This window comes from Dermochelys coriacea, chromosome 21, assembly GCF_009764565.3.
Source record: "Dermochelys coriacea isolate rDerCor1 chromosome 21, rDerCor1.pri.v4, whole genome shotgun sequence".
Taxonomy (NCBI): Eukaryota; Metazoa; Chordata; order Testudines; family Dermochelyidae; genus Dermochelys; species Dermochelys coriacea.
The window spans coordinates 5,918,522-5,943,511 of record NC_050088.1 but is presented as its reverse complement, the minus strand read 5'-3'; the positions used below and the strand labels follow the sequence as shown (position 1 = coordinate 5,943,511).

Below are 24,990 nucleotides of genomic sequence, written 5' to 3'. Positions count from 1 at the left end.
GCTGGCACTCTGCTCTCCTGGTGGTCTCGCAGGCCCGCTTCCACTGCTAGGCTGCTCTTGTCTCGCCATACCTCAGCAAACATGCACACAGCTCAGCTGTTGTGTCCTGGCAGCAGATGGTGCAGTAGGTCTGCAAAACTGATCATCCAACCACTGCTTCCCCTGCAACTCTGCTCTCCTGCAGACGCCACACCGCGGCAAGCATGGAGCCCGCTCAGATCACCGCGGCAGTTATGAGCATTGTAAACATCTCGCTCATTATCATGCAGTATTTGCAGAACCAGAACCTGCAAGAGGAGGCGATGGCAGCGGGATGACGAGAGTGATGAGGACATGGACGCAGACTTCTCTCAAAGCATAGGCCCCGGCAATTTGGCCATCCTGGTGGCAGTGGGGAAAGCTCATGCCATGGAAAGCCGATTCTGGGCCCGGGAAACGAGCATAGACTGGTGGGACCGCATAGTGTTGCAGGTCTGGGATGATTCCCAGTGGCTGTAAAACTTTTGCATGCGTAAGGGCACTTTCATGGAACTTTGACTTGCTTTCCCCTGCCCTGAAGGGCGGGGAGGGATAGCTAAGTGGTTTGAGCATTGGCCTGCTAAACCCAAGGTTGTGAGTTCAGTCCTTGAGGGGGCCATTTAGGGATCTGGGGCAAAAAGTTGGGGCTTGGTCCTGCTTTGAGCAGGGAGTTGGACTAGATCTCATGAGGTCCCTTCCAACCCTGATAGTCTATGATTCTGTGATAAAATACCAAGATGAGAGCAGCCCTCACAGTTCACAAGCGAGTGGTGATAGCCCTCTGGAAGCTTGCAATGCCAGGCAGATATCGGTCAGTTGGGAATCAATTTGGAGTGGGCAAATGTAGTGTAGGGGCTGCTGTGATCCAAGTAGCCAACGCAATCACTGAGCTGCTGATATCAAGGGTAGTGACTCTGGGAAATGTGCAGGTCATAGTGGATGGCTTACTGGCAATGGGATTCCCTAATTGTGGTGGGGCGATAGAGGGAACGTATATCCCTATCCTGGGACTGGACCACCAGGTCAGCCAGTATATGAACCACAAGGGGTACTTTTTCAATGGTGCTGCAAGCATTGCTGGATCACAAGGGACGTTTCACCAACATCAACGTGGGATGGCTGGGAAGGATACACGACGCTCGCATCTTCAGGATCTCTGGTCTGTATGAACAGCTGCAGTAAGGGACTTACTTTCCAGACCAGAAAATAACCGTTGGGGATGTTGAAATGCCTATAGTTATCCTTGGGGACCTAGCCTACCCCTTAATGCCATGGCTCATGAAGCCATACACAGGCAGCCTGGAGAGTAGTCAGGAGCTGTTCAACTGTAGGCTGAGCAAGTGCAGAATGGTGGTAGAATGTGCATTTGGACGTTTAATAGCGCGCTGGCGCAGTTTACTGATTTGGTTAGACCTCAGCGATACCAATATTCCCATTGTTGTTACTGCTTGCTGTGTGTTCCACAATCTCTGTGAGAGTAAGGGGGAGAAGTTTATGGCGGGGTGGAAAGTTGAGGCAAATCACCTAGTCGCTGATTACGCGCAGCCAGACACCAGGGCGGTTAGAAGAGCATAGCAGGGCGCGCTGCATATCGGAGAAGCTTTGAAAACCAGTTTCATGGCTGACCACGCTACGGTGTGACAGTTCTATTTGTGTCTCCCTGATGAAAACCCGCCCCCTTAGTTCATTCTACTTTCCTGTAAGCCAACCGCCCTCCCCTCCCCCCTTCAATCACCGCTTGCAGAGGCAATAGTCATTGTTTCAAATTGATGCATTCTTTATTCATTCATCATACAAATAGGGAGATAACTGCCAAAGTAGCCCGGGAGGAGTGGGGGAGGAGGGAAGCACTGGGTAGGGTGTGGTAGGAGGGAAGGACAAGGCCACACTGCACTTCAAAACTTATTGAATGCCAGCCTTCTGTTGCTTGGGCAGTCGTCTGGGGTGGAGTGGTTGGGTGCCTGGAGCCGCCCCCCGCATTCTTGGGTATCTGGGTGAGGAGGCTATGGAACTTGGGGAGGAGGGCAGTTGGTTACACAGGGGCTGCAGTGGTGGTCTGTGCCTCTCCTGCACCTCAACTATACGCCAGAACATATCAGTTTGATCCTCCAATAGCCTCAGCATTGTATCCTGCCTCCTCTCCTCTCTTGATCCCACCACTTTTCCTCTTGATTCCACCACCCCTCCTGTTGCTCCCGCCACCTGTCCTACTGTGCGTCTCTCCTGTCCTTGTGTTCATTTTTTGCTTTTCTGGACTCTGCCATTGTCTGCCTCCATGCATTCTGCCTGGGCTCTTTCAGTTTGGGTGGACTGCATGAGCTCAGAGAACATTTCATTGTGAGTGGTTTTTTCGTCTTATCTGCGCTAGCCTCTGGAACGGAGATGCTAGTCACAGCGTTGAAACGTTTGCAGCTGTGGGAGGGGGAAAAAAGGAAGATTAAAATTGAAAAAAACACATTGGCCATTTAAAAGGAGGGGCTGATGTTTTCGGGTTAATGTGCAGCACAAACCCAACTAACCCCCCTCCCCAAATTCTCTGGGATGATTGCTTCACCCCTCCCCCCACTGCATGGCTAACAGTGGGAATGATTTCTTTTCAGCCACAGGCAAATAGCCCAGCAGGAATGGCCACCTCTGAATGTCCCCTAAATAAAATTCCCCTATTTCAACCAGGTGACCATGAATTATATCACTCTCCTGAGGATAACACAGAGATAAAGAACGGATGTTGTTTGAATGCCAGCAAACACCCAGACCACACACTGCCATGCTTTCTTATGCAATGATTCCAGACCACGTGCTACTGGCCTGCTGAGGTAGTGTCCTACCATGGAGGACGCAGTAAGGCTGCCCTCCCCGGAAACCTTTTGCAAAGGCTTTGGGAGTACCTCCAGGACAGCTTCATTGAGATGTCCCTGGAGGATTTCCGCTCCATCCCCAGACACATTAACAGACTTTTCCAGTAGCTATACTGGCCACGAATGCATCCCAAGTCTTCAGGGCAAATTAATAATTAAACACGCTTGCTTTTAAATAGTATTATATTTACAAAAAAGAAAGTAGTACTTGTGGCACCTTACAGACTAACAAATTTATTTGAGCATAAGCTTTCGTAAGCTACAGCTCACTTCATCGGATGCATCCTTTTCTTTTTTGCGAATACAGACTAACAAGGCTGCTACTCTGAAACCTATATTTACAAAGGTACAGTCAGCAGAGGTGCCTTCAAGGTCTGGGAGCCCGGGTTGGGAGGGTACAGTCTCCGGGATGATAAACAGTTCCTGACGGTCGGGGAGAATGGTTTCTCTGCTTGCTTGGTGTGAGCTATCTTCAACCTCCCCCTTCTCCTCATCTTCCTCATCCCCAAAATCCTCATCCCTGTTGCGTGAGACTTCCTTGCAGGAGTCCAAGTACAGGTGTGGGTAGTTGTAGGGGCACCCCCTAGAAATGCATGCAGCTCAGCATAGAAGCTGCATGTCTGGGGCTCTGACCCCGATTGGTCATTTGCCTCTTCGGTTTTTTGATGGACTTGCCTGAGCTCCTTAAGTTTCACACGGCATTGCTGTGAGTCCCTGTGATAGCCTCTGTCCTTCATGCCCTTGGAGATTTTTTTTTTTTTTTTTTTCAAATATTTTGGCATTTCATCTTTTTGGAATGGAGTTCTGATAGCAAGGATTTGTCTCCCCATACAGCAATCAGATCCAGTACTTCCTGTTCGGTCCATGCTGGAGCTCTTCTGCGATTCTGGGACTCTGTGGTCATCTCTGCTGATGAGATCTGCACGGTCACCTGTGCTGATCAGCTTGCCATGCTGGCCAAACAGGAAGTGAAATTCCAAAGCTTGTGGAGCTTTTCCTGTATACCTGGCCAGTGCGTCCGAGTTGAGAGCGCTGTCGAGAGCGGTCACAATGGAGCACTGTGGGATAGCTCCCAGAGGCCAATACTGTTGAATTGCGTCCACACTAACCCAAATTCGACCCAGCGATGTCTATTTCAGCGCTAATCCCCTCGTCGGGGAGGAGTACAGAAATCGATTTTAAAAGCCCATTAAGTCGACCAAAATGGCTTCATTATGTGTGTAGGCTTAAATTGTTCTAATGCTGCTAAATTCGACTTAAACTTGTAGTGTAGACCGGGGCTTGGTTGCACATTAAGATAATATCTTTTAAAATGTGTATAAATATTGGATTTATACTACAAACCATTTCATTTACCAAAATAAAAAGTCATACAACATAGTGTTTAAAATAAAGCTGATTTACCCCATCCAAATTCTCGTGAGGAGAGATGGGTTAAGAAAATATGTTTGAGGGTTTTAGGGGGTCTTGGGTATTTCAGTGTATTGACTTAGAGTAGATCCTTAAGTTTAGACATTTTAGGGAGAAAGGGGGGGAGGAGTGTAACTTTGAAGATTCAGCTACAAAAAGTGGGGGGGGGGGACACTTGAAATGCATTTCCTTATGCTGAAATTGAGGAATATAGGATTTGCTCTCTAGTTTGTAGTTAAAGAAATTGGAGTGGGCTGTAGGACAGAGCAAACACTTGTGTGACGGATGGGAGGGAGGCGATCAAAGAAGCAGCATGTGCTGTATGTCTGAATCACTGTAAACCAGGCATAACAACATGTTCTGCTCTCTGTTTCTGTTAATAAAGAACACTTATTTGTCCAGGTGAGGGCAGTGACCTGGGAGGTGCTGAATTCTTTGTTGAGTTAGGGTAAGGTAAGCAATAATCATTTACTGTTCTGTGCAACCTGCTTGGCTTTGTTACAGTACTATGAGAGGCTTTAGACTTCCTCAATACAGAATCGGTCCAGAACATATTTTTTTATTAAAACGAAAGTTTACTAGTGCAAAAGCGTCGTCATATTCTATGGCTTTTTTTTCCCTTATGTTCATGTTAGGGACAGACGTATGCTAGTTTACTGAACACTTGAAACATTATTGTTGCTGCTAGGGTTCTTGTACAGGTCACCTGACCATCATGGGCAGAGGACTTACTCTCTCTTTGGGTGAGAAGCATGTTAGACCTGGGCAAGTGCTGCTGAAGAGGAACACACCTGTTAAATCTGTCTAAGAAAACTCTCTTTCTATCCACATTTGTCAGAGGATGAGCTGCTCAAATCTGGCTGCTGGCTACTAGCAACTTTTGTGTAAACTTTGTGCAGTAGGTAGCATTACTCTGATGCCAATGTGGATGGTGCCTAAAGCACTGGGTATTTGAAATCTGCTTACACTGTAGACCAGAAACATATCTATGGATAAAGCTTGCACAGTCCCTTAGTCTGTAGCGCTCTCTCTCCCTGTCACGAGTATCAAAATTCACACACACCTTTTAGAAGACACGATTCCTGGGAGCTACATATGGTATGTTACAGCAGCTACACTTCTGGTGTGGAATCTACAGAATGTGTGTTCAACTGAATGATTTCAGCCTGCTTGACCTAAAGTCCTGTTTCCCCCTCCATTGTTTCCATTTTGCGTTCCCTGCAGGAAGGATCAGAATGTCCTGTCTCCAGTCAACTGCTGGAATCTCCTCTTAAACCAGGTGAAGCGAGAGAGCAGGGACCACACGACCCTGAGTGACATCTACCTGAACAATATCATCCCTCGGTTTGTCCAAGTCAGCGAAGACTCTGGGCGACTCTTCAAGAAGGTAACAGCATTCTGCAGCACCCACGTTTCCTTTGACCCTGTAGAAAACCAAACTTTAGGTGTCTCTTCTGCTGTGACTCGCTGACTAGTTGGTTTGCTATCCTGTCTGCAGCGCTCACATATATTTTCATTGTACGCAATTTAAACAGTAATGCACTGGTCTCTCTTGAGATTTCTTGGTGGTTGCACTATCTGGGTGGTTAACTTCCTAAAACCAGTGCAGGTTTAAAGCGTTTTCTGTCTCGTGGGTGTGTCTTGATTCTTAAGAGTTCTTTCCATTCTAACAAAGTGGGAAGAAAGGGCTGCAAAGTTTATTGTGGTTAGCTAAAGAATAATCACACAGGCACTCATCCTGTGCAGTAACCTATGTGTAGGGATACAGATGAGGACAGTTTTGACAATATTTCCTGGCTGACTTTTTCATATCGGTCTTTTGCTTTGTGGTCCTAATTAGTCTTATGCTAAAATCAGTGACACAAATTGTGTGTATGTGACTTTAAAATGTAAATCTATTTAGGTGAAACCTTGACAGTAATTGGGGCCTTCATCAGCTTTTCACTGTGGTCTTGACAGCCGCTTGAAATGTCTTGAGAATGTATTCTGTCACTCTGAGCATCCATATGTGCTTTTAACCAATGAAGAGACTCCGTGCAGTGTAGCAAGGTTTAGACTACTATAAAATGCACAGCATTTTCCTATTGTACGTAAAATGTTATCCCAAAAAATTCACTTGAAGGGGCAGGGTAATCTTGCATTCTCATGTTTGGAAGCAGTGTTAGTTGCTGTATTATGGAAACTTTTAAGGTAGGGTGGCCGCTGATGCGTGATAGAATGGAAATGGCAGCAAGTGTTGTGCTCCTTTTGAGTCTGTCTGTTTACTGAGCATTAATGCTATTGCAGCAATATATAGGAGAATGTAATCCGATGGAGAAAATTTAAGAATATGAATGATATACTTCAGGCTTATGTTTCCTTGGACTTTTTTTAAGATTTCTGTGTTGATCAGGTGCCTCCTAAGTGGAGGTGGAATCATTGATTTTCAAGTAATGTCACAGCAAGACCTTTTTTTTTGACCTTTTAAAAACTTTTTGGTAATTAAATTACAGTTGATTAGATACTTACTTGGGATTATTGAATGCCAGTTCCACTAATCCTTCCATAGGATAAGTAATCACTCCTCTTCAGGTTTTAGCAGGAGTTCTGCGGGAACAGAGTGGCTGAGAAAATGCAAGGCTGAGGAAGTCCCAGGGAAGCTGATAAACTCTCTCGTTTATCTAGAAACTGACATTCTCAGTTTCAGCCCTTTCCTCCCCTATACAAACATGTTCTTATCCTGTTCTGTTTTAGTTAGATCAGTGGGATTTGATTTTTTTGTGTGTGTATATTAAAACAAAAAACTAAAAAACTTGGCTTGTTTCTCAGACTGAGTGGAAGCTTCTCAGTCTTGTGAAGATGGGAGCCTCTCCATGTCAGAAACCCAAATACTTTGGATTTAGTAACTAGATCCCCGGCTTCGCAGTTTGGCTTAATGCCAGAACAGGTATTTGATGGAATCTCTTGTGTTTATGCTCTGTTGCTAGAAAGGAAACTTGCATTCCAGCCCCAACCAGGGAACGTCACTCCTGAGCAAAATGGCAAAGGTTAAATGGAAAAGATTTGATTGAACTCGGAACCACTGGATATTGCACTCTTCATTGGAGCCGTTCAGCTTCCTGAGCCACAATCAATCTGTCAAGTGTGAAACTAGCACAACTGCTGATAAAGGCTGGAAATAGAAGCAGATTTGTTAAGTGGGTTGTAGAATCTCTTCTCTGTTCAACAGTTAAATGCAGACTCATGGAGTTGAGCTGCACTCTCATGGGTTTTAAGATACTACATTCTGTATAACTAATAGTACTTACCATGTGTATATAATGCAGTACGTGTTCCAAGAGCTGCACAAACAACAAATTAATCTTTAGAACAAACCTGTTGAGTAGGCAGGCAAGTAATAATAAACCCTTTTGACAGGTGGGGAAACGGATATATGGGTGAAGTGTCTTAGGCAGAGTCACGCAGCAAGTCACTGTCAGAGGCAGATGACTTTTTTTACTCTCAGCCACGTGGTCCATTCCTCCAGACCATACTCTCTCTAGTTTCTAGGCCTTTGGAGCCACAGAAAGGTACTGAGTGCATTTATGGCTCTAAAACATTTTTAGGTGGGATGCTGTCTGGATCCCTGCGTAGTTGCACGTTCCGTATATTGATGCATATAAAGGTGTTCGATCCTCTGCTGTGATTACTGGCCTCTTCAGTGATGTGCCTATCTTCCAGAATTGCGCATTAACTGAATGGCAGGTCGTTATTAGCCAGTGTCCCCCATCCATCGAAAGGGAATCACAGAAGAGTAGGACTGGAAGGAAGGGACCTTGAGCTGTCATGTAGTTCAGCTCCTTGTGCCACAGCAGGATCATGTAAACCAAGAGCATCGCTGACTGGTTTGTCTACCTATTCTTAAAAATCTCCAGTGACAGGGATTCCACAGCCTTCCTTGGAAGCTTATGCCAGAATTTAAGTATTCTAATAGTTAGAGGTATTCTCCCCTCGTATCTAACCTAAATCTTCCTTACAACAGATTAAGCCCATTACTAGTTGCCCTACCTTCAGTGGATATGGTGAATAATTGATCATCATCCTCACTTTAATAGCTCTTAACATTTGAAAACTGTTATCAGGTTGTATTTCTTCCTCCCCCTTCCCCCCCAATATATTTTCTCAAGGCTAACGGTGCCCAGTTGTTAACCATTTCTCATGAGCCAGGGTTTCTAAACTCTGTATCATTTTTTGTTGCTCGCCTCTCAGCTCCCTCCAGTTTGTCCACATCCTTCCTGAAGTGTGGTACCCGGAACTGAGCACACACCACTCCACGCTAGGTAGAACAGTACAACTATGTCCCATCTCTTACATTCGATACTCCTGTTAATATACTCAGGAATATTAGCCTTTTTTGCAGCTGTCTCACATTGACTCTCATTCAATTTGGGATCCACTATATTCCCCGATCCTTCTCAGCAGTGATGATGGCCAGTTAGTTGAAGGAGGGGCTGATAAGAAGGCAATTGGCAGGAAGTGGCTCAGTACAAGGTGTGTTGCGGGGCAGATTCTCTTTGGGAGCCAGCTACTGTTATACAGAATTTGGAAACAGTAACACCCTGCACCAGGCTTGTATCCATACTGATGAGAAACTCAGGGAAGACTTTTTTCCTCTTCCATTTAAATTAGAAATTTCTTCACATTCTTGATGTAGTGGAAGTGGTGGTAACCACAGCAGAATGCGATGGCAAGAAAATCTGCCTCATTTTAGCAGTCTTCAAACAGACCTTCTTTGTTGAGGAGGTGCAGGCGAGATAAGCCAATGAGGGCTCCCCCTCTCCTACCCCCAGTGAAATCTGCCTTTTTGAAGGGAGCTTTTTAATTAGACACTATTAGCTTGGTTTATTGCAAGGATTTTTATTTTACGGTTTGTACTGGAAAATGTATCCATTGGGACAATACTGCCAGTCTCTCACCTCATTTGGGACGTGGCTGCCCTTTCATTTGTGGCTCAAGTCACACAGTAACACAGTGAGTCTGTGGTGGAAGCAGAGGCATGTTTACCACTTGATCATAACTGAAGGTCAAAGAAAAATTTAAGTCATCCTCATCACTTCAAATGCCATCCAATCCATGTACTTTGTCCTGCATATTAAAAAAAAAAAAAACTGTGGAAGGACCCTGACGTTCATTTAAAGCATGTTCTGTTTTACAAGGGCTGTTTGCTTTCTCCATCCAGGAGAAAGAGATGTCTTCAGAACTATGGCTATGCAAGGTTGCCAGCGCCTGCATCCTTGCTTATGTCTATGAAACCTTTTCAGCTGGACAAAGGTGCTTTCCTATATAGGAGAAGCTATGATTCTTCTCTTGAAGTAAGAAATGATTTAGAAATGCTGCAGATGGAGTTAGTCCTTCCTACCTATGAACTTTGTGTGTGTGAGAGTGAGAGAGAGAGCTATAACAAATTTATAAACTTCATTTTGTGCGCTCACATCTTGCTGTTGTTTGTAGACACATTGTGGTGTAGTCTCTCCTGAAGCTTGAGCATGTGAAAACATGAATTTTTACATGTTTCCTCCAGGAAAATCATGTGGAAAATACCCATTTTTCTTTCTTTTGAAAGAAAGAATTCATTTAATGGTAGCAAATGTTTGGCCTATGGCTAGCTGTGGGGAGATTTATGCCCAGGAATGACCCAGTAGGTTGTAACTCCTGCAGTGGAATGTAGAGAGGGATGTGTTATGGGTTGTCCTAATCTGCTTAAGATAGAGGTAATAGAATTTGGAGCCATGACATTAGTTAGTGTTTAGATAAGAATTTGGGTGACAGTCTCTGATTCAGGGCTTTATAACTTAGAACCAGCACTTTGGGTTGTACCAGAAATAAATAGGCATAGAGCAAGTAGAGCCTGCTGTAGTCATCTAGTCTTGAGGCTACAGAGGCTTGAATGGCTGTGATAAGGTCCATGGTAGAGAGAAACAGTCGCAACAGCGGGCCCAACAAATAGAAGGAAAAAAGTCATACTATCATGGCTGTTGTCTGTGAACCCTGGAGTAGCAGTGGATCCCATATAGAAGAGTCCAGTCTTGCTATGGAATTGAGTAGCTGTGACATTTTTGGAAATGTGGATTTTGTCTCCAGCGGCTAAAAGTAGGTGTTATAGCCCTTCGGCAGAAAATCTACAAGCTGAGACAAATCCTACTGTGTTGAACTCAAAAACGCCTCTGTTACAAAAGGAAGGTGTCATAAGAAGGATGTAGCATTGCTAGCTGTCAAACCCTGTTTTTTAAAAAAAAAAAAAAACAAAAAAAAAAACCCACAACCCTGTTGACTTCTGTCCCCATGTCTACTTGAGCGACACCATCAGGGGCTCGTTCACCTGCACATCTACTGATGTGATATGTGCCAGCACTGCCCCTCTGCCATGTACATTGGCCAAACCGGACAGTCTCTATGTGAAAGAATAAATAGACACAAATCAGACATCAGGACTGGTAACATACAAAAGCCAGTAGGAGAACACTTCAATCTCCCTGGACATTCAATAACAGATTTAAAAGTAGCCATCCTTCAACAAAAAAAATTCAAAAACAGGCTTCAAAGAGAAACTGCAGAGCTACAATTCATTTGCAAATTTAACACCATTAATTGGGGCTTGAACAGGGACTGGGAGTGGTTGACTCACTACAAAAGCAATTTTCCCTCTCTTGGTATTGACACCTTCTCATCAATTATTGAGAATGGACCACATCCACCCTGACTGAATTGCCCTTGTTAACACTGGTTCTCCACTTGTAAAGTAACTCCCTTCTCTTCACGTATCGGTATATTTATGCCTGCATCTGTAATTTTCACTCCTTTCATCTGAAGAAGTGGGGTTTTTTATCCACGACAACTTATGCCCAAATAAATTTGTTAGTCTTTAAGGTACTATCGGACTCCTCATTGTTTTTGTGGATACAGACTAACACGGCTACCCCTCTGATACTAAACGCGGGCATGTTTTTCTTTAATATCAGTTAATTTCTGAAATTCCAGAAGTGATTTATATTTGAGTTGCATGTAGTTTTTCAGACGCTGCTGTTTTTAGCCTGCAGTGTTGGGCTTTGCTGTGCCGCAGGAGGACTGCATGGTCTGGCTCTAGGTAATTAAGCTTTTCTCTTCATATCTTAAAATGAAGAGATCCCTTTTCAAGGCTCTGATACGATGTGAAGGGCCTTATTTGTTGGAGAACTAGATGGAAAGTTGCCAGCCACTTCAAAGGTATCTCTGCTGATAAGGGGAGTCAGATTTACTGCCAAAGCCAACATTCAAGTGGTGTCAGACACGCAATGTATTGCTCGGGTTTCTCACTGCCAGTCCTGTTTGTTTAAACACTGAGTACCAGGGTGTCGCATCTGTGTGCAATGGTGGTCTTTGACACTTGGATGCAACCAGCAAAAAACAAGGAAAGCAAAGGACTTAAAAACCAAAGGAATCAAAATTTCTCTTGTTTTGAAAAAAGGTTGTAAAATCTGAGCACTTCTAGAGGAAGAGCTGGCCTGATACTTTTTGCTCAGGTCGCTCCAGTGCAGCCTCTTTTGGGCAGCAAGCTTGAAAGTGCTCCAGGTTTCCATACTCAGCCTCCACACTTGCAGCCTAGCCAGTCCGATGATGGAGACTGCTGAGTGATACTTGGGCTTCTCCTCCACAAGCCATGAGACCTTGGAAAGTGAATAGCAGAAAGAATAAGGGAAAGACAGGTCAAATAGCCAGGTGTAGGGAGTTTGCGAAAGTCCCAGCTTGGGTGGAGAGTAGCAAGAAAGACTTCAGAGAGCCTGGTGGAAAAGGCTCATTGAAGATTCCACTGTTGAACTGACAGGTTGATGAAATGGAGAGGGAAGGGAAAACCTTCAGTATCTCTTATTTTTGTTTTTTTAATTGACAGGAAAACAAAATTGGACAACTTGTGTGTGAGAGCGCTCTGTGTAGCTTGAAAGCTTCTCTCTCACCTAAAAAAGTTGGTCTAATAAGATATTTCCTCACCCACTTTGTATCTCTAATATCCTGGGAGCAACACAGCTACAGCTGCACTGCATACATGAAAAAAGTAGCTCAGCAAATTCAGATTTTTCAGGGGCTCTTAATTTCCTGCAGTAAGGAAATCAATAAGGGCCAGATCCACAGCTGGTGTAATATTGACTTCAATGCAGCGACGCCAACTTAGAAAAGCTGAGGGTCTGTCTTTTTAAATGTGTAATGCATTGAGTGGTTTAACCATACCATTCTATGTCTGCATGGTGCATTTTGGTCCTCTGCTGTGTATTTTGGAGAGATTTACTGAACATTGCATTGCTTCAGTGCCCTTTTACCTTAGGGATTCTCTGCATGGTCCTGCTGTGTGCACCGCTGGGTGTGAGTTGCGGCATGCACGGAAGTGTTGCGCTGTAACTGCCCCGTGTAGGCCCTGCTAGCGTAAACTAAAGGGTACGTAGCGGCAAAGAGTCCTGTGGTACCTCACAGACTAAGAGACGTATTGGAGCATGAGCTTTTGTGGGTGAATACATGCATCCGACGAAGTGGGTATTCACCCACGAAAGCTTATGCTCCAATACATCTGTTAGTCTATAAGGTGTCACAGGACTCTTAGCCTGGATCTGTAAAAACGGCAAACATGGCTACCCCTCTGATGCTTAAAAGGTACGTAGTTTGTTAACTTGGTCCCATTTTAAAAAAGCCTATGGTAAGGTGCACCAGGTTACCTTATGGTTTGCACTAGCAGAGTCTACACAAGGCACTTGAAGTGCAGCATGTTAGTGTGCTCTGCAACTCAAACACTGTAGTCAACACTATAGCTCAGTGGTTTGCGCACTGGCCTGCTAAACCCAAGGTTGTGAGTTCAATCCTTGAGGGGGCCATTTAGGGATCTGGGGCAAAAATAAGGGACGGTGCTTGGTCCTGATGTGAAGGCAGGGGCCTGGGGTCGATGACCCTTCCAGTTCTATGAGATAGGTATAGCTCCATATTTTAAAAGAGAGAGAGAGAGAGAGAGAGAGAGAAAAAGACCACAAGCTGAAAAATGCAGCCAGAGACTATTTTGTGTTGAGGAAAAATTGTTATAAATAATAGAAAGGTGCCTGACCCTGCAGCCATTATTCATGTGACTTAGTCCCATTGACTTTAGTAGGAATCTGACCCCCCACCCCCTTGCCAACTTCCTTGGAGCTACTTGCATGAGTAAGGGTGGTAGCTTCCGTCTCAAAGCTGTATGTGCACTTTTTTATAAGAAAAATAACAGGATCTATAAGAGAATAGCTGACCATTCTTTGACTAAACCAAACCAAGTGGAAATTCTAGATCCTATCTGGCCATAATAGCAACAAATTGGTGCCTCTAGGGAGCGAGTTAAATTGTTTCTATTCTTCCCATAATTAATGATGTAGCCCTGTGTTTAGATACCATAGGGCTCAGATACGCGAGTCTGTGCAAGCCTGCATTTCCATTCTGATCTTCACTGCCTGCCTTGGGAGAATATATGGCTTTGATGTTAGGTTCCATTCTTGTGCAGACTCTTTTTTTGATTCCCTCTATCTTTGTAGGAGACACTCTTTTGATTACTCCATACTTATCCTTGTTGAGATGGCCTTTAAAAAAAAAAAAAAAAAAAAAAAAAAAGTTAGGCTCTTTTCCATTTGAGTTGGTTCTCTTCCCCCGCCCCATTCTCTTTATCCCCTATCTGACCCTTGGTTTTTACATGGAACTTTGATTTCTCTGCATGGTGCAAGCTTTATATTTCTGGTATGGTTATGAGAGTCTCTCCCCCCCATTGATGATTCTCTTTAGTAGGGTCCCTTGATATTATTTATACGTGCTCTTTTGAGAAGAAGCCTTTTCCGTTTGGTCTCTTTAATCCCTGGTTCTCTGCTGCTTGTTTGATGTGTCTTCCCTCGAAGCAAACTCATCTCTTGTGTTTAAGGAAAACCCCTTTTTTATAGAATACAGAAGTCTTAGTTTTTATCCAGTCTCTGGACATATTTTTCTCGAGTACTTCCAGCTGGCTGGCTTTCTGTAACAAAAACGTCAAGTTATTGAGTGTTTGTGTAGCTGTTTCTTGGTGCCATAATTTGCTTCACACTCAAGTGGATGATCGGGTAAGTTATCAGCAGAGATGGAAGCAAATGTTAAATAAGTGTTGGGAATGTATCTCAGTGAGGAAACAAAGTTAATCTAGTCTGCTGCCTTCTTCAGCACCCACTTCCTTCACTGGAGGCTTGCAGTATACAATCTCTGCCTCTTTCCATGACATTATTTCCTGATTCTCATGTAGAGGCCAAATTACCCTTTTAAAATAATACACTAGTATTTTATAGTGAAAGCATAAAATTCAACAATATCAGTCCTGCCCTTTCCACTGCATCACACTTGAGCAACCTGTCATCATTTCCAAGGTCCGTCACAGTCTATCCCCAGTGTAACTATCATCTCTCATGTGATCGAGATGTTGACTTCCGCCGATGATACCATCCTTCATGGCCTCTTGTTTTAAATTTTCAAACAAGTCCTTACGCGTTTTCCCTGTGCTTTCCCTCACACTTGCAAGTAGCTCCCCGTGAACATCTGCAAGACTGTCATTCTCCTCCTCCAATTATTTCCTCAACACATTTGCCATGATGCTTAGAAAAAACTTAACAATTGGGCTGCTGGTGTACTGAGACCACTGTCTATCGTTCTGACCAATATTCTCACTGTTTTCTTATGCTTCCCCACCTGCATCCACCTGTGGTCTCTGGTCTTACATGTAGATCATAAGATCTTCGGGGTGGGTACCACCATCTTGTTCTGTTTGTATAGCACTGACCACAATGAGATCCTGAACAATGACAGGGTACAATGACCTATGTACTGCAGTACAAATAATTTCAACTGTAATCTCTTGGATCATTATTCTAGTCTGACACCACCTAGCAATAATTCTGCCTGCAGGATTTCTGGACTGTTCTCTAGAAGAACATTTTCAGAACTTGTGTTATGTACTCTCCTGTTGTTGTGTTCCTTTATCCAGCATTGCTTTTAAGAGACCACGCTTCTGCTGTGATTTTGCTTTTAAGTTGACTTCCATTCTTCTTGGAAAAGCTTCATCATAGCAGACAATGGCCCTATCAATAGGTCCTTCAGCTGCATCCCACACCATTATGCAGGAAACCAATTTTAGATGCACACAGGATTTAACTATCACCATCCTTGTGTGGTTTAAGTCTTTCAATTGGACTTATACCAAGATACCACTAGGCAATCTGTCCCCCATTATAGACTGTTAGATGTCATGGCTTCCTGCAAATCTTGTTTTGGGAATATGGGATTCCTTGTCTAATGACAGGTTTCAGAGTAGCAGCCGTGTTAGTCTGTATTCACAAAAAGAAAAGGAGTACTTGTGGCACCTTAGAGACTAACAAATACTCAAATAAATGCTCAAATAAATTTGTTAGTCTCTAAGGTACCACAACTACTCCTTTGCTTCTTGTCTCATGACATGCAGTCCAGTTCCATGCCCATATTCAGGAGGCCAGAGGAAGAAGTGTATGGAACACTAGTGTGTGTGGAAAAACACAGCCTGATAAGTGAGTTTTAGACTCACTTTCCCTGTAGTGCTTGAGTGATTTGATCACGAAAGGGGCTTTGTTCATGTGGTGCACTGTATTTGATGTGAAATGACCAATCCACAATGAGAATTGGTCAGAATTCTGGTAATCTGTGAAGCAATACTATATCATTCATTTTCTTAAAGGGGCACTTGCCCAAGACCTGACATACATTAAAATTTTTGTCCCTAAGATCTTATGGGAGCCACTGGGAAACAAATGATAAATATTTTTAAAATTTAGCACTTGCAAATACTTTGCTTGATTTATTATTTAATTTAAGACTAATATGCAAACCATCAAATCCTTCTGAAGCTAGGTCTCCACACCCTTCAATCCCAACTCTTTTTATTTATAGATACAGATAGTGAAACTGTCCCTAAGGGGGGGTGGGTGGGTGTGTGTGTGTGTGTGTGTGTGTGTGGAGGGGGGGAATATATCAATTACATGTTCACTACTACACTTTGACATTTTGCCACGGAATCACCTTCTGCCTTACATTCTTTCATGTTACTTCTGTTACTAATGATACTGCTGAATGGAACAGGCAGGAAAATAAATCATGATGCTTTCTGTTACCATAAATACACTAGTAGTGTGGTAATATCCATGTTTGTCAAATGAGAGAGGATAAAAACTGTAGAGGAAAAAATCTTACTGTCCTAATTGTAATAGTTCATACCCATGAGAATAATTTCTGATGGAGCAGTATGTGATTATTGAATTGTTTAACCCTCTCTCCATATTTCCAAGAACAAAGTTCTGTTCTGAAATGACATCAGTTCTGAACAGTCATTTATTTATCTCATTAGTGGAGTTAAATATCTCCTTCCCTGGTCACATCCCCCTCTTCCCCTCCCCCTCTCCCCCCTCCGGGGGGCAAGTTTCCTACCCCACTTAATTTTCTTAGAAGAAACTGCATTGAAGGAGAGGCACTGATGGAAATTATTTGTACGTGTTGGCATTATCAAAGTTAGCAGTACATCTCCACTCCTGGGCAAGAGAAATTAAAATGTCTTTTCTAAACAGAGTGATTACTGACATGCTGTTTGTGCTCCATACTAAGTAAAATATAACAACATGGTCAGAGTCCATTGTCCCAAGTGAAGCACTGTAGAGCTCAAGACTATAGTTAAAATATTTGTTAGCTCTGTTTCAGGCTGCAAATGCCATTCCTGTGTGTGGCATGGGCAGTGAATGTGCTGCAGTCAGCCCTTTTCAATGTGTGCAAAATGAGTCTATTACTATGTGACATTTTCTTTCTCTTTCCCTGTATTCATACATGAAGCCTGTGTTGTCTCTTCTTATAGCAATATGCCTCTCATTATCTAGCCTTTTGTACATCAGCTTGGATTCAGGTCCGCTAGAGACTGGCTGACAGCATCTCTTAGCCTCCAGGTCAATCATCCAGCTGTGATGCCTCTAGTCAGCCACGTCAAGAGAGATTTCTCATTGCAATTTGGGGAGAAAGGACATCAAGGAGAGTAGGTAGGCCAAAGCTATCATATAGATTCATAGATACGAAGGTCAGAAGGGACCATTCTGATCATCTAGTCCGACCTCCTGCACAGCGCAGGCCACAGAATCTCACCTACCCACTCCAATAGCTCAGACATAGGTGAGGTTTTTCATAGAAGTCCTTAAATCATGGTTTAAAGACTTCAAGGAGCAGAGAAGCCTCCCTCAAGTGACCTATGCCCCATGCTCCAGAGGAAGGTGAAAAACCTCCAGGGCCTCTCCAATCTGCCCAGGAGGAAAATTCCTTCCCGACCCCAAATATGGCCATCAGCTAAACCCTGGGCATATGGGCAAGATTCACCAGCCACACACTACAGAAAATTCTTTCCTGGGTAGCTCAGATCCCATCCATCTAATATCCCATCTCAGGGGATTAGTCCTATTTACCCTGAATATTTAAAGATCAATTACTTATCAAAATCCCATTATCCCATCATACCATCTCCTCCATAAACTTATCAAGTAGAATCTTAAAACCAGATAGATCTTTTGCCCCCCACTGCTTCCCTTGGAAGGCTATTCCAAAACTTCACTCCTCTGAGGGTTAAAAACCTTTGTCTGATTTCACGTCTAAACTTCCTGGTGGCCAGTTTATACCCATTTGTTCTTGTGTCCACATTGGTGCTGAACTGAAATAATTCCTCTCCCTCTCCTGTATTTATCCCTCTGATATATTTAGAGAGCAATCATATCTCCCCTCAACCTTTTTAGTTAGGCTAAACAAGCCAAGCTCCTTAAGTCTCCTTTCATAAGACAAGTTTTCCATTCCTCGGATCATCCTATAGCCCTTCTCTGTACCTGCTCCACTTTGAATTCATCCTTTTTAAACATGGGAGACCAGAACTGCACACCGTATTCTAGGTGAGGTCTCACCAGTGCCTTGTATAATGGTATTAAAACCTCCTTATCCCTACTGGAAATGCCTCTCCCGATGTATCCCAAAACCGCATTAGCTTTTTTCACAGCCACATCACATTGGCGGCTCATAGTCATCCTACGATCAACCAATACTCCAAGGTCCTTCTCCTCTTCCGTTACTTCTAATTGATGCGTCCCCAACTTAACTAAAATTCTTGTTATTAATCCATAAATGCATAACCTTACACTTCTCACTATTAAATTTCATCCTATTACTATTACTCCAGTTTACAAGGTCATCCAGATCCTCCTGTATAATGTTCCGATCCTTCTCCGAATTGGCAATACCTCCCAGCTTTGTATCATCTGCAAACTTTATTAGCACATGCCCACTTTTTGTGCCAAGGTCAGTAATAAAAAGATTAAATAAGATTGGTCCCAAAACCGATCCCTGAGGAACTCCACTGGTAACCTCCCTCCAACCTGACAGTTCTCCTTTCAGTAGGACCTGTTGCAGTCTCCCTTTTAACCAATTCCTTATCCTTACCCTTTTGATGTTCATATTGATCCCCATCTTCTCCAATTTAACTAATAATTCCCCATATGGCACAGTATCAAATGCCTTACTGAAATCTAGGTAAATTAGATGCACTGCATTTCCTTTATCTAAAAAATCTGTTACTTTTTCAAAAAAGGAGATTAGGTTGGTTTGACACGATCTACCTTTTGTAAAACCATGTTATATTTTGTCCCATTTACCATTGACTTCAATGTCCTTAACTAATTTCTCCTTCAAAATTTTTTCCAGGACCTTGCATACTACAGATGTCAAACTAACTGGCCTGTAGTTACCCGGATCACTTTTTTTTCCTTTCTTAAAAATAGGAACTATATTAGCAATTCTCCAATCATTCGGTACTACTCCTGAGTTTACAGATTCATTAAAAATGCTTGCTAATGGGCTTGCAATTTCAGGTGCCAATTCCTTTAATATTCTTGGATGAAGATTATCTGGGCCCCACGGTTTAGTCCCATTAAGCTGTTTCAGTTTCGCTTCTACCTCAGATATGGTAATATCTACCTCCATATCCTCATTCCCATTTGTCATGCTACCATTATCCCTCAGATCCTCTTTAGCCTTATTAAAGACTGAGGCAAAGTATTTGTTTAGATATTGGGCCATGCCTAGATTATCTTTAACCTCCACTCCATCCTCAGTGTTTAGCGGCCCCACTTCTTCTTTCTTAGTTTTCTTCTTATTTATATGGCTATAGAACCTTTTACTATTGGTTTTAATTCCCTTTGCAAGGTCCAACTCTACTCGATTTTGAGCCTGTCCCACTTTATCCCTATATGTTGTGACCTCAATAAGGTAGCTTACCTTGCTGATCCCTCCCATCTTCCACTCCCTGTATGCTTTCTGCTTCTTCTTAATCGCCTTTCTAAGATGCTTGCTCATCCAGCTTGGTCTACAACTCCTTCCGATGAATTTTTTCCTCTTTCTTGGGATACAGGCTTCTTATAGCTTCTGCAACTTTGATTTAAAGTAATCCCAGGCCTCCTCTACCTTTAGATCCATAAATTCTTCAGTCCAATCCACTTCCCTAACTAATTTCCTTAATTTTTGAAAGTCAGCCCTTTTGAAATCAAAAACCCTAGTTGCAGATTTATTTTTGTTAATCCTTCCATTTAGTTTGAAGTGAATTAACTCATGATCACTTGAGCCAAGATTGTCCCCTACAACCATTTCTTCTATGAGGTCCTCGCTACTCACCAAAATTAAATCTAAAATGGCATCCCCTCTAGTCGGTTCAGCAACTACTTGATGAAGGAATCGGTCAGCTATCGCATCTAGGAAAATCTGAGCCGTATTATTATTACTAGCACTGGTCCTCCAATGCTGCAAGGAGATTGCATAAACAGGATTACGGGACATTACTTCCAATATTTCAAAGGACTTCACAGGCTGCTGGTGAGGCTTGTGATCTCAGCAAAGAGCAAGTGATCTCAGCCATGAAATTGTTTGATTTATTGGGGGTTGGCAACCCGAAGCCTGGGACTTGATAGCCCACTGCTGAAGACAGCAAAAAAGGAGCAAATAGGACCTATTTGGAAACCAAATTTATGATCCAAAGAGTGTAAGTGGCAATGTTATGATATGGCATTGCTGCAACCTATTATGGTTGCGAATGGCTTTTTCACAGCCTGATGTTTTCACCAAGTAGGATAAATTCCTCCTTGCTACCATAACAATCAAATGAAGAATGCATCAATCACTAGTGCAGCAGGGGTGGAGACCCCTGCGTAGGTAAAGGACCCTATGTAGGTAAAGAATGAACTATTGCACGAATGATGCAATTATATTGGACCACTGTGAAGTTATATACCATTAGTTTGGTTATCCCCATCATGTGGGGCATATAGCTTATGAAGCAGCTTGATGTCCGTGATTTTCTTTAGGCTTTAAGCCAGAGAGGTTACTAATGCAACAACAGGAACAGCAGGAAAAAACCTTAGAAGATCTTGTTATACGGGGCCATGTGATAATAAGTAAACAAACCATACATAAAAATGGTGACGAATGGAGTTATATAAAACATGCACAGGCAGTCTATAGATCGAATACATGCAGCATTTCTGAAGCATTAGACCTGTCAGAGAGAGACCCCCTAAATGACAAGTGACAAAATGGCCTAGGCTGGGGTGGCCAACCTGTGGCTTTGGAGCCACATGTGGCTCTTCAGAAGTTAATAAGCGGCTCCTTGTATAGGCACCAACTCTGGGGCTGGAGCTACAGGCACGAACTTTCCAACGTGCTGGGGGCTGCTCACTGCTCAATCCCTGGCTCTACCACAGACCCTGCCCCTACTTCACCCCTTCTCCTAGACCTGCAGTGCCCTCGCGCCCCCCGTCCCCCCACAGCCTCCTGCATGCCACGAAACAGCTGATAGGGAGGTGCTGATCGGCAGGGCTGCTGGTGGGTGGGAGGCGCTGGAAGCTGATGGGGGGGCTGCTGATGTATTACTGTGGCTCTTTGGCAATGTAGACTGGTAAATTCTGGCTCCTTCTTAGGCTCAGGTTACTCCCCCCTTTCCCCCCCAGCCTAGGCTCTAACTTGACAAGTATAATGTGTTACAGGCAGTGAGTAAAGCGTTGACAAGTGCCTAAGTCACCTAGGCACTTCTGCACAATTTTTACCCGGCGTGCCTTGTCTGCATTAGACTTTTAAAATAGTGTTAGTTAACATCACACTTCCACAACTTTGTCTAGACAAGGTCTTGAAAGTCCAAGAACATTGCTATTGGACTTCTGGAGCTCTAATGATAACTAAGGCTATGTTTATGTCACGGAGGTCATGGATGCCATGACTTCCAGAGACTTCCATGACATTCTCTGCTTCAGTCCCGGGGACTCTGGAGTTGGCAGCAAGTGGGGCCCTGGCAGGGTTTCAGCAATGCGGGGGGGGGGGGGGGCGGCTGCAAGGTTCCAGTGACAGGTAACAGACTCCTGAGGGGGCCCTTCTCAGGATTCCAGTGATGGGTGACCATGCATGGGGGAAGGGGGAGGAGAACGCCTTGGGCAAGCAGCCGGGGATGTCCCATTTTCTCTCTGGGGAAATACGGTCACCCTGCAGCTTCTAGCTGCCATGGGCAAAGTGGGAACCCCACAGCTCCCAGCCATCACGGTGGCAGGGGAAATCATGGAGCTGCTGCAGCAAAAGTCACACACAGGTCACGGCTTCTGTGAATTTTTGTTGATTGCCCATGGCTTGTCTTAAAAATAGCCATGACAAAATCTTAGCCTTAATGATGACTGAAAAGATATCACCAAGCTGTTTTTAGGTTAGTTTTCACTCTCCATTTTTAAGTATTTTGCTGAACTTAAGTGCTTGGTTTCTGCAGTTTTTTTTTAATACTACCCTCGTCTATTTTTCACTTCAGTGAGAAAGATGGTCTCGTAATTAAGGACCAGGTTTTAGAGACTGCAGACTCAGGTTCTAGTCTTAGCTCTGCCACTGACTGCTGTGATTTCAGGCAGTGGAGTAGAATCATCTGTCTTAGTGTTTATGTCCACCCATCACTGTTGTACCTGAGCACCTTGCACATAAACCCATTGCAGTATGGACTTCATAGGATGGTTATTTTGAATCCAAGAGACTGTCGGTCTTGCTGTCCAATTGTAGCCACGTTGAAAAGGTATGTTACATTTGAGGCATAAAATGTTGACAGCATTCTTTAACACTTATTTACCACTACCCTAAATATTTTGAAGCTCAGGTTGTAATGTTCAGTGGAATGCAGAACAACCAAGTAAGCATGATGTAGATCCCAAAAATGTCTTGATTAAATTAGATGGCGGCTGGCAGATGGAACAGAGAGCGTTGAAACTGGTGCAGCATTCTGAGAATTAATGTTCCAGTTAGGTGTGGCAGTGACCTACAGGTCTGCCAATGGTTCAGACACAGCCCCTTGTAACAAAAGATTGTGTGTGCACACTTGTGGCAGCTCTCTTGGCTTACTTGTCCTGGACTGAAAAGGATGTTTGAGATGGGCAGCTTGAAAAGAAAATACCAATGTTGCAAATGAAGAATGCTGATTACAGTCGCTCTTCTAATTTTGCTGAAATTTTTTTTTTTCTGGTGGGTGCTGGTCGTCATTTCTCAGATACAAAGTGTGGGGGTGGCTTTTTTGTGTCCAGTCCCTTTTTCCTTCACATCCTCTCAGCAATGCATATCTTCACAGCAATACAGGGAAATGGACTGGACTGAAGAACTTATGGATCTAAAGGTAGAGGAGGCCTGGGATTACTTTAAATCAAAACTGCAGAAGCTATCGGAAGCCTGTATCCCAAGAAAGGGGAAAAAATTCATCGGAAGGAGTTGTAGACCAAGCTGGATGAGCAAGCATCTTAGAGAGGCGATTAAGAAGAAGCAGAAAGCGTACTGGGAGTGGAAGATGGGAGGGATCAGCAAGGAAAGCTACTTAATTGAGGTCAGAACATGTAGGGATAAAGTGAGACAGGCTCAAAATCGAGTAGAGTTGGACCTTGCAAAGGGAATTAAAACCAATAGTAAAAGGTTCTATAGCCATATAAATAAGAAGAAAACTAAGAAAGAAGAAGTGGGGCCGCTTAACACTGAGGATGGAGTGGAGGTTAAAGATAATCTAGGCATGGCCCAATATCTAAACAAATACTTTGCCTCAGTCTTTAATAAGGCTAAAGAGGATCTTGGGGATAATGGTAGCATGACAAATGGGAATGAGGATATGGAGGTAGATATTACCATATCTGAGGTAGAAGCGAAACTGAAACAGCTTAATGGGACTAAATCGGGGGGCCCAGATAATCTTCATCCAAGAATATTAAAGGAATTGGCACCTGAAATTGCAAGCCCATTAGCAAGCATTTTTAATGAATCTGTAAACTCAGGAGTAGTACCAAATGATTGGAGACTTTCTAATATAGTTCCTATTTTTAAGAAAGGAAAAAAAAGTGATCCGGGTAACTACAGGCCAGTTAGTTTGACATCTGTAGTATGCAAGGTCCTGGAAAAAATTTTGAAGGAGAAATTAATTAAGGACATTGAAGTCAATGGTAAATGGGACAAAATACAACATGGTTTTACAAAAGGTAGATCGTGTCAAACCAACCTAATCGCCTTTTTTGAAAAGGTAACAGATTTTTTAGATAAAGGAAATGCAGTGGATCTAATTTACCTAGATTTCAGTAAGGCATTTGATACCGTGCCATATGGGGAATTATTAGTTAAATTGGAGAAGATGGGGATCAATATGAACATCAAAAGGGTAAGGATAAGGAATTGGTTAAAGGGGAGACTGCAACGGGTCCTACTGAAAGGCGAACTGTCAGGTTGGAGGGAGGTTACCAGTGGAGTTCCTCAGGGATCGGTTTTGGGACCAATCTTATTTAATCTTTTTATTACTGACCTTGGCACAAAAAGTGGGAGTGTGCTAATAAAGTTTGCAGATGATACAAAGCTGGGAGGTATTGCCAATTCGGAGAAGGATCGGGATATTATACCGGAGGATCTGGATGACCTTGTAAACTGGAGTAATAGTAATAGGATGAAATTTAATGGTGAGAAGTGTAAGGTTATGCATTTAGGGATTAATAACAAGAATTTTAGTTATAAGTTGGGGACGCATCAATTAGAAGTAACGGAAGAGGAGAAGGACCTTGGAGTATTGGTTGATCATAGGATGACTATGAGCCGCCAATGTGATATGGCTGTGAAAAAAGCTAATGCGGTTTTGGGATGCATCAGGAGAGGCATTTCCAGTAGGGATAAGGAGGTTTTAGTACCGTTATACAAGGCACTGGTGAGACCTCACCTAGAATACTGTGTGCAGTTCTGGTCTCCCATGTTTAAAAAGGATGAATTCAAAGTGGAGCAGGTACAGAGAAGGGCTACTAGGATGATCCGAGGAATGGAAAACTTGTCTTATGAAAGGAGACTTAAGGAGCTTGGCTTGTTTAGCCTAACTAAAAGAAGGTTGAGGGGAGATGAGATTGCTCTCTATAAATATATCAGAGGGATAAATACAGGAGAGGGAGAGGAATTATTTCAGCTCAGCACCAATGTGGACACAAGAACAAATGGGTATAAACTGGCCACCAGGAAGTTTAGACTTGAAATCAGACGAAGGTTTTTAACCATCAGAGGAGTGAAGTTTTGGAATAGCCTTCCAAGGGAAGCAGTGGGGGCAAAAGATCTATCTGGCTTTAAGATT

The 24,990-nt window shown here is 43.3% G+C and overlaps 1 protein-coding gene across 1 annotated transcript in view; it reads left to right on the top strand.

Annotated features, from left to right (window-relative positions):
• Positions 1-24,990, top strand: part of SRGAP2 (SLIT-ROBO Rho GTPase activating protein 2) — a 144,077-nt gene that overhangs the window by 27,323 nt on the left and 91,764 nt on the right. The window contains 1 exon segment of the mRNA XM_043500671.1: positions 5,511-5,673. Coding sequence (XP_043356606.1) covers positions 5,511-5,673 — 163 coding nt within the window.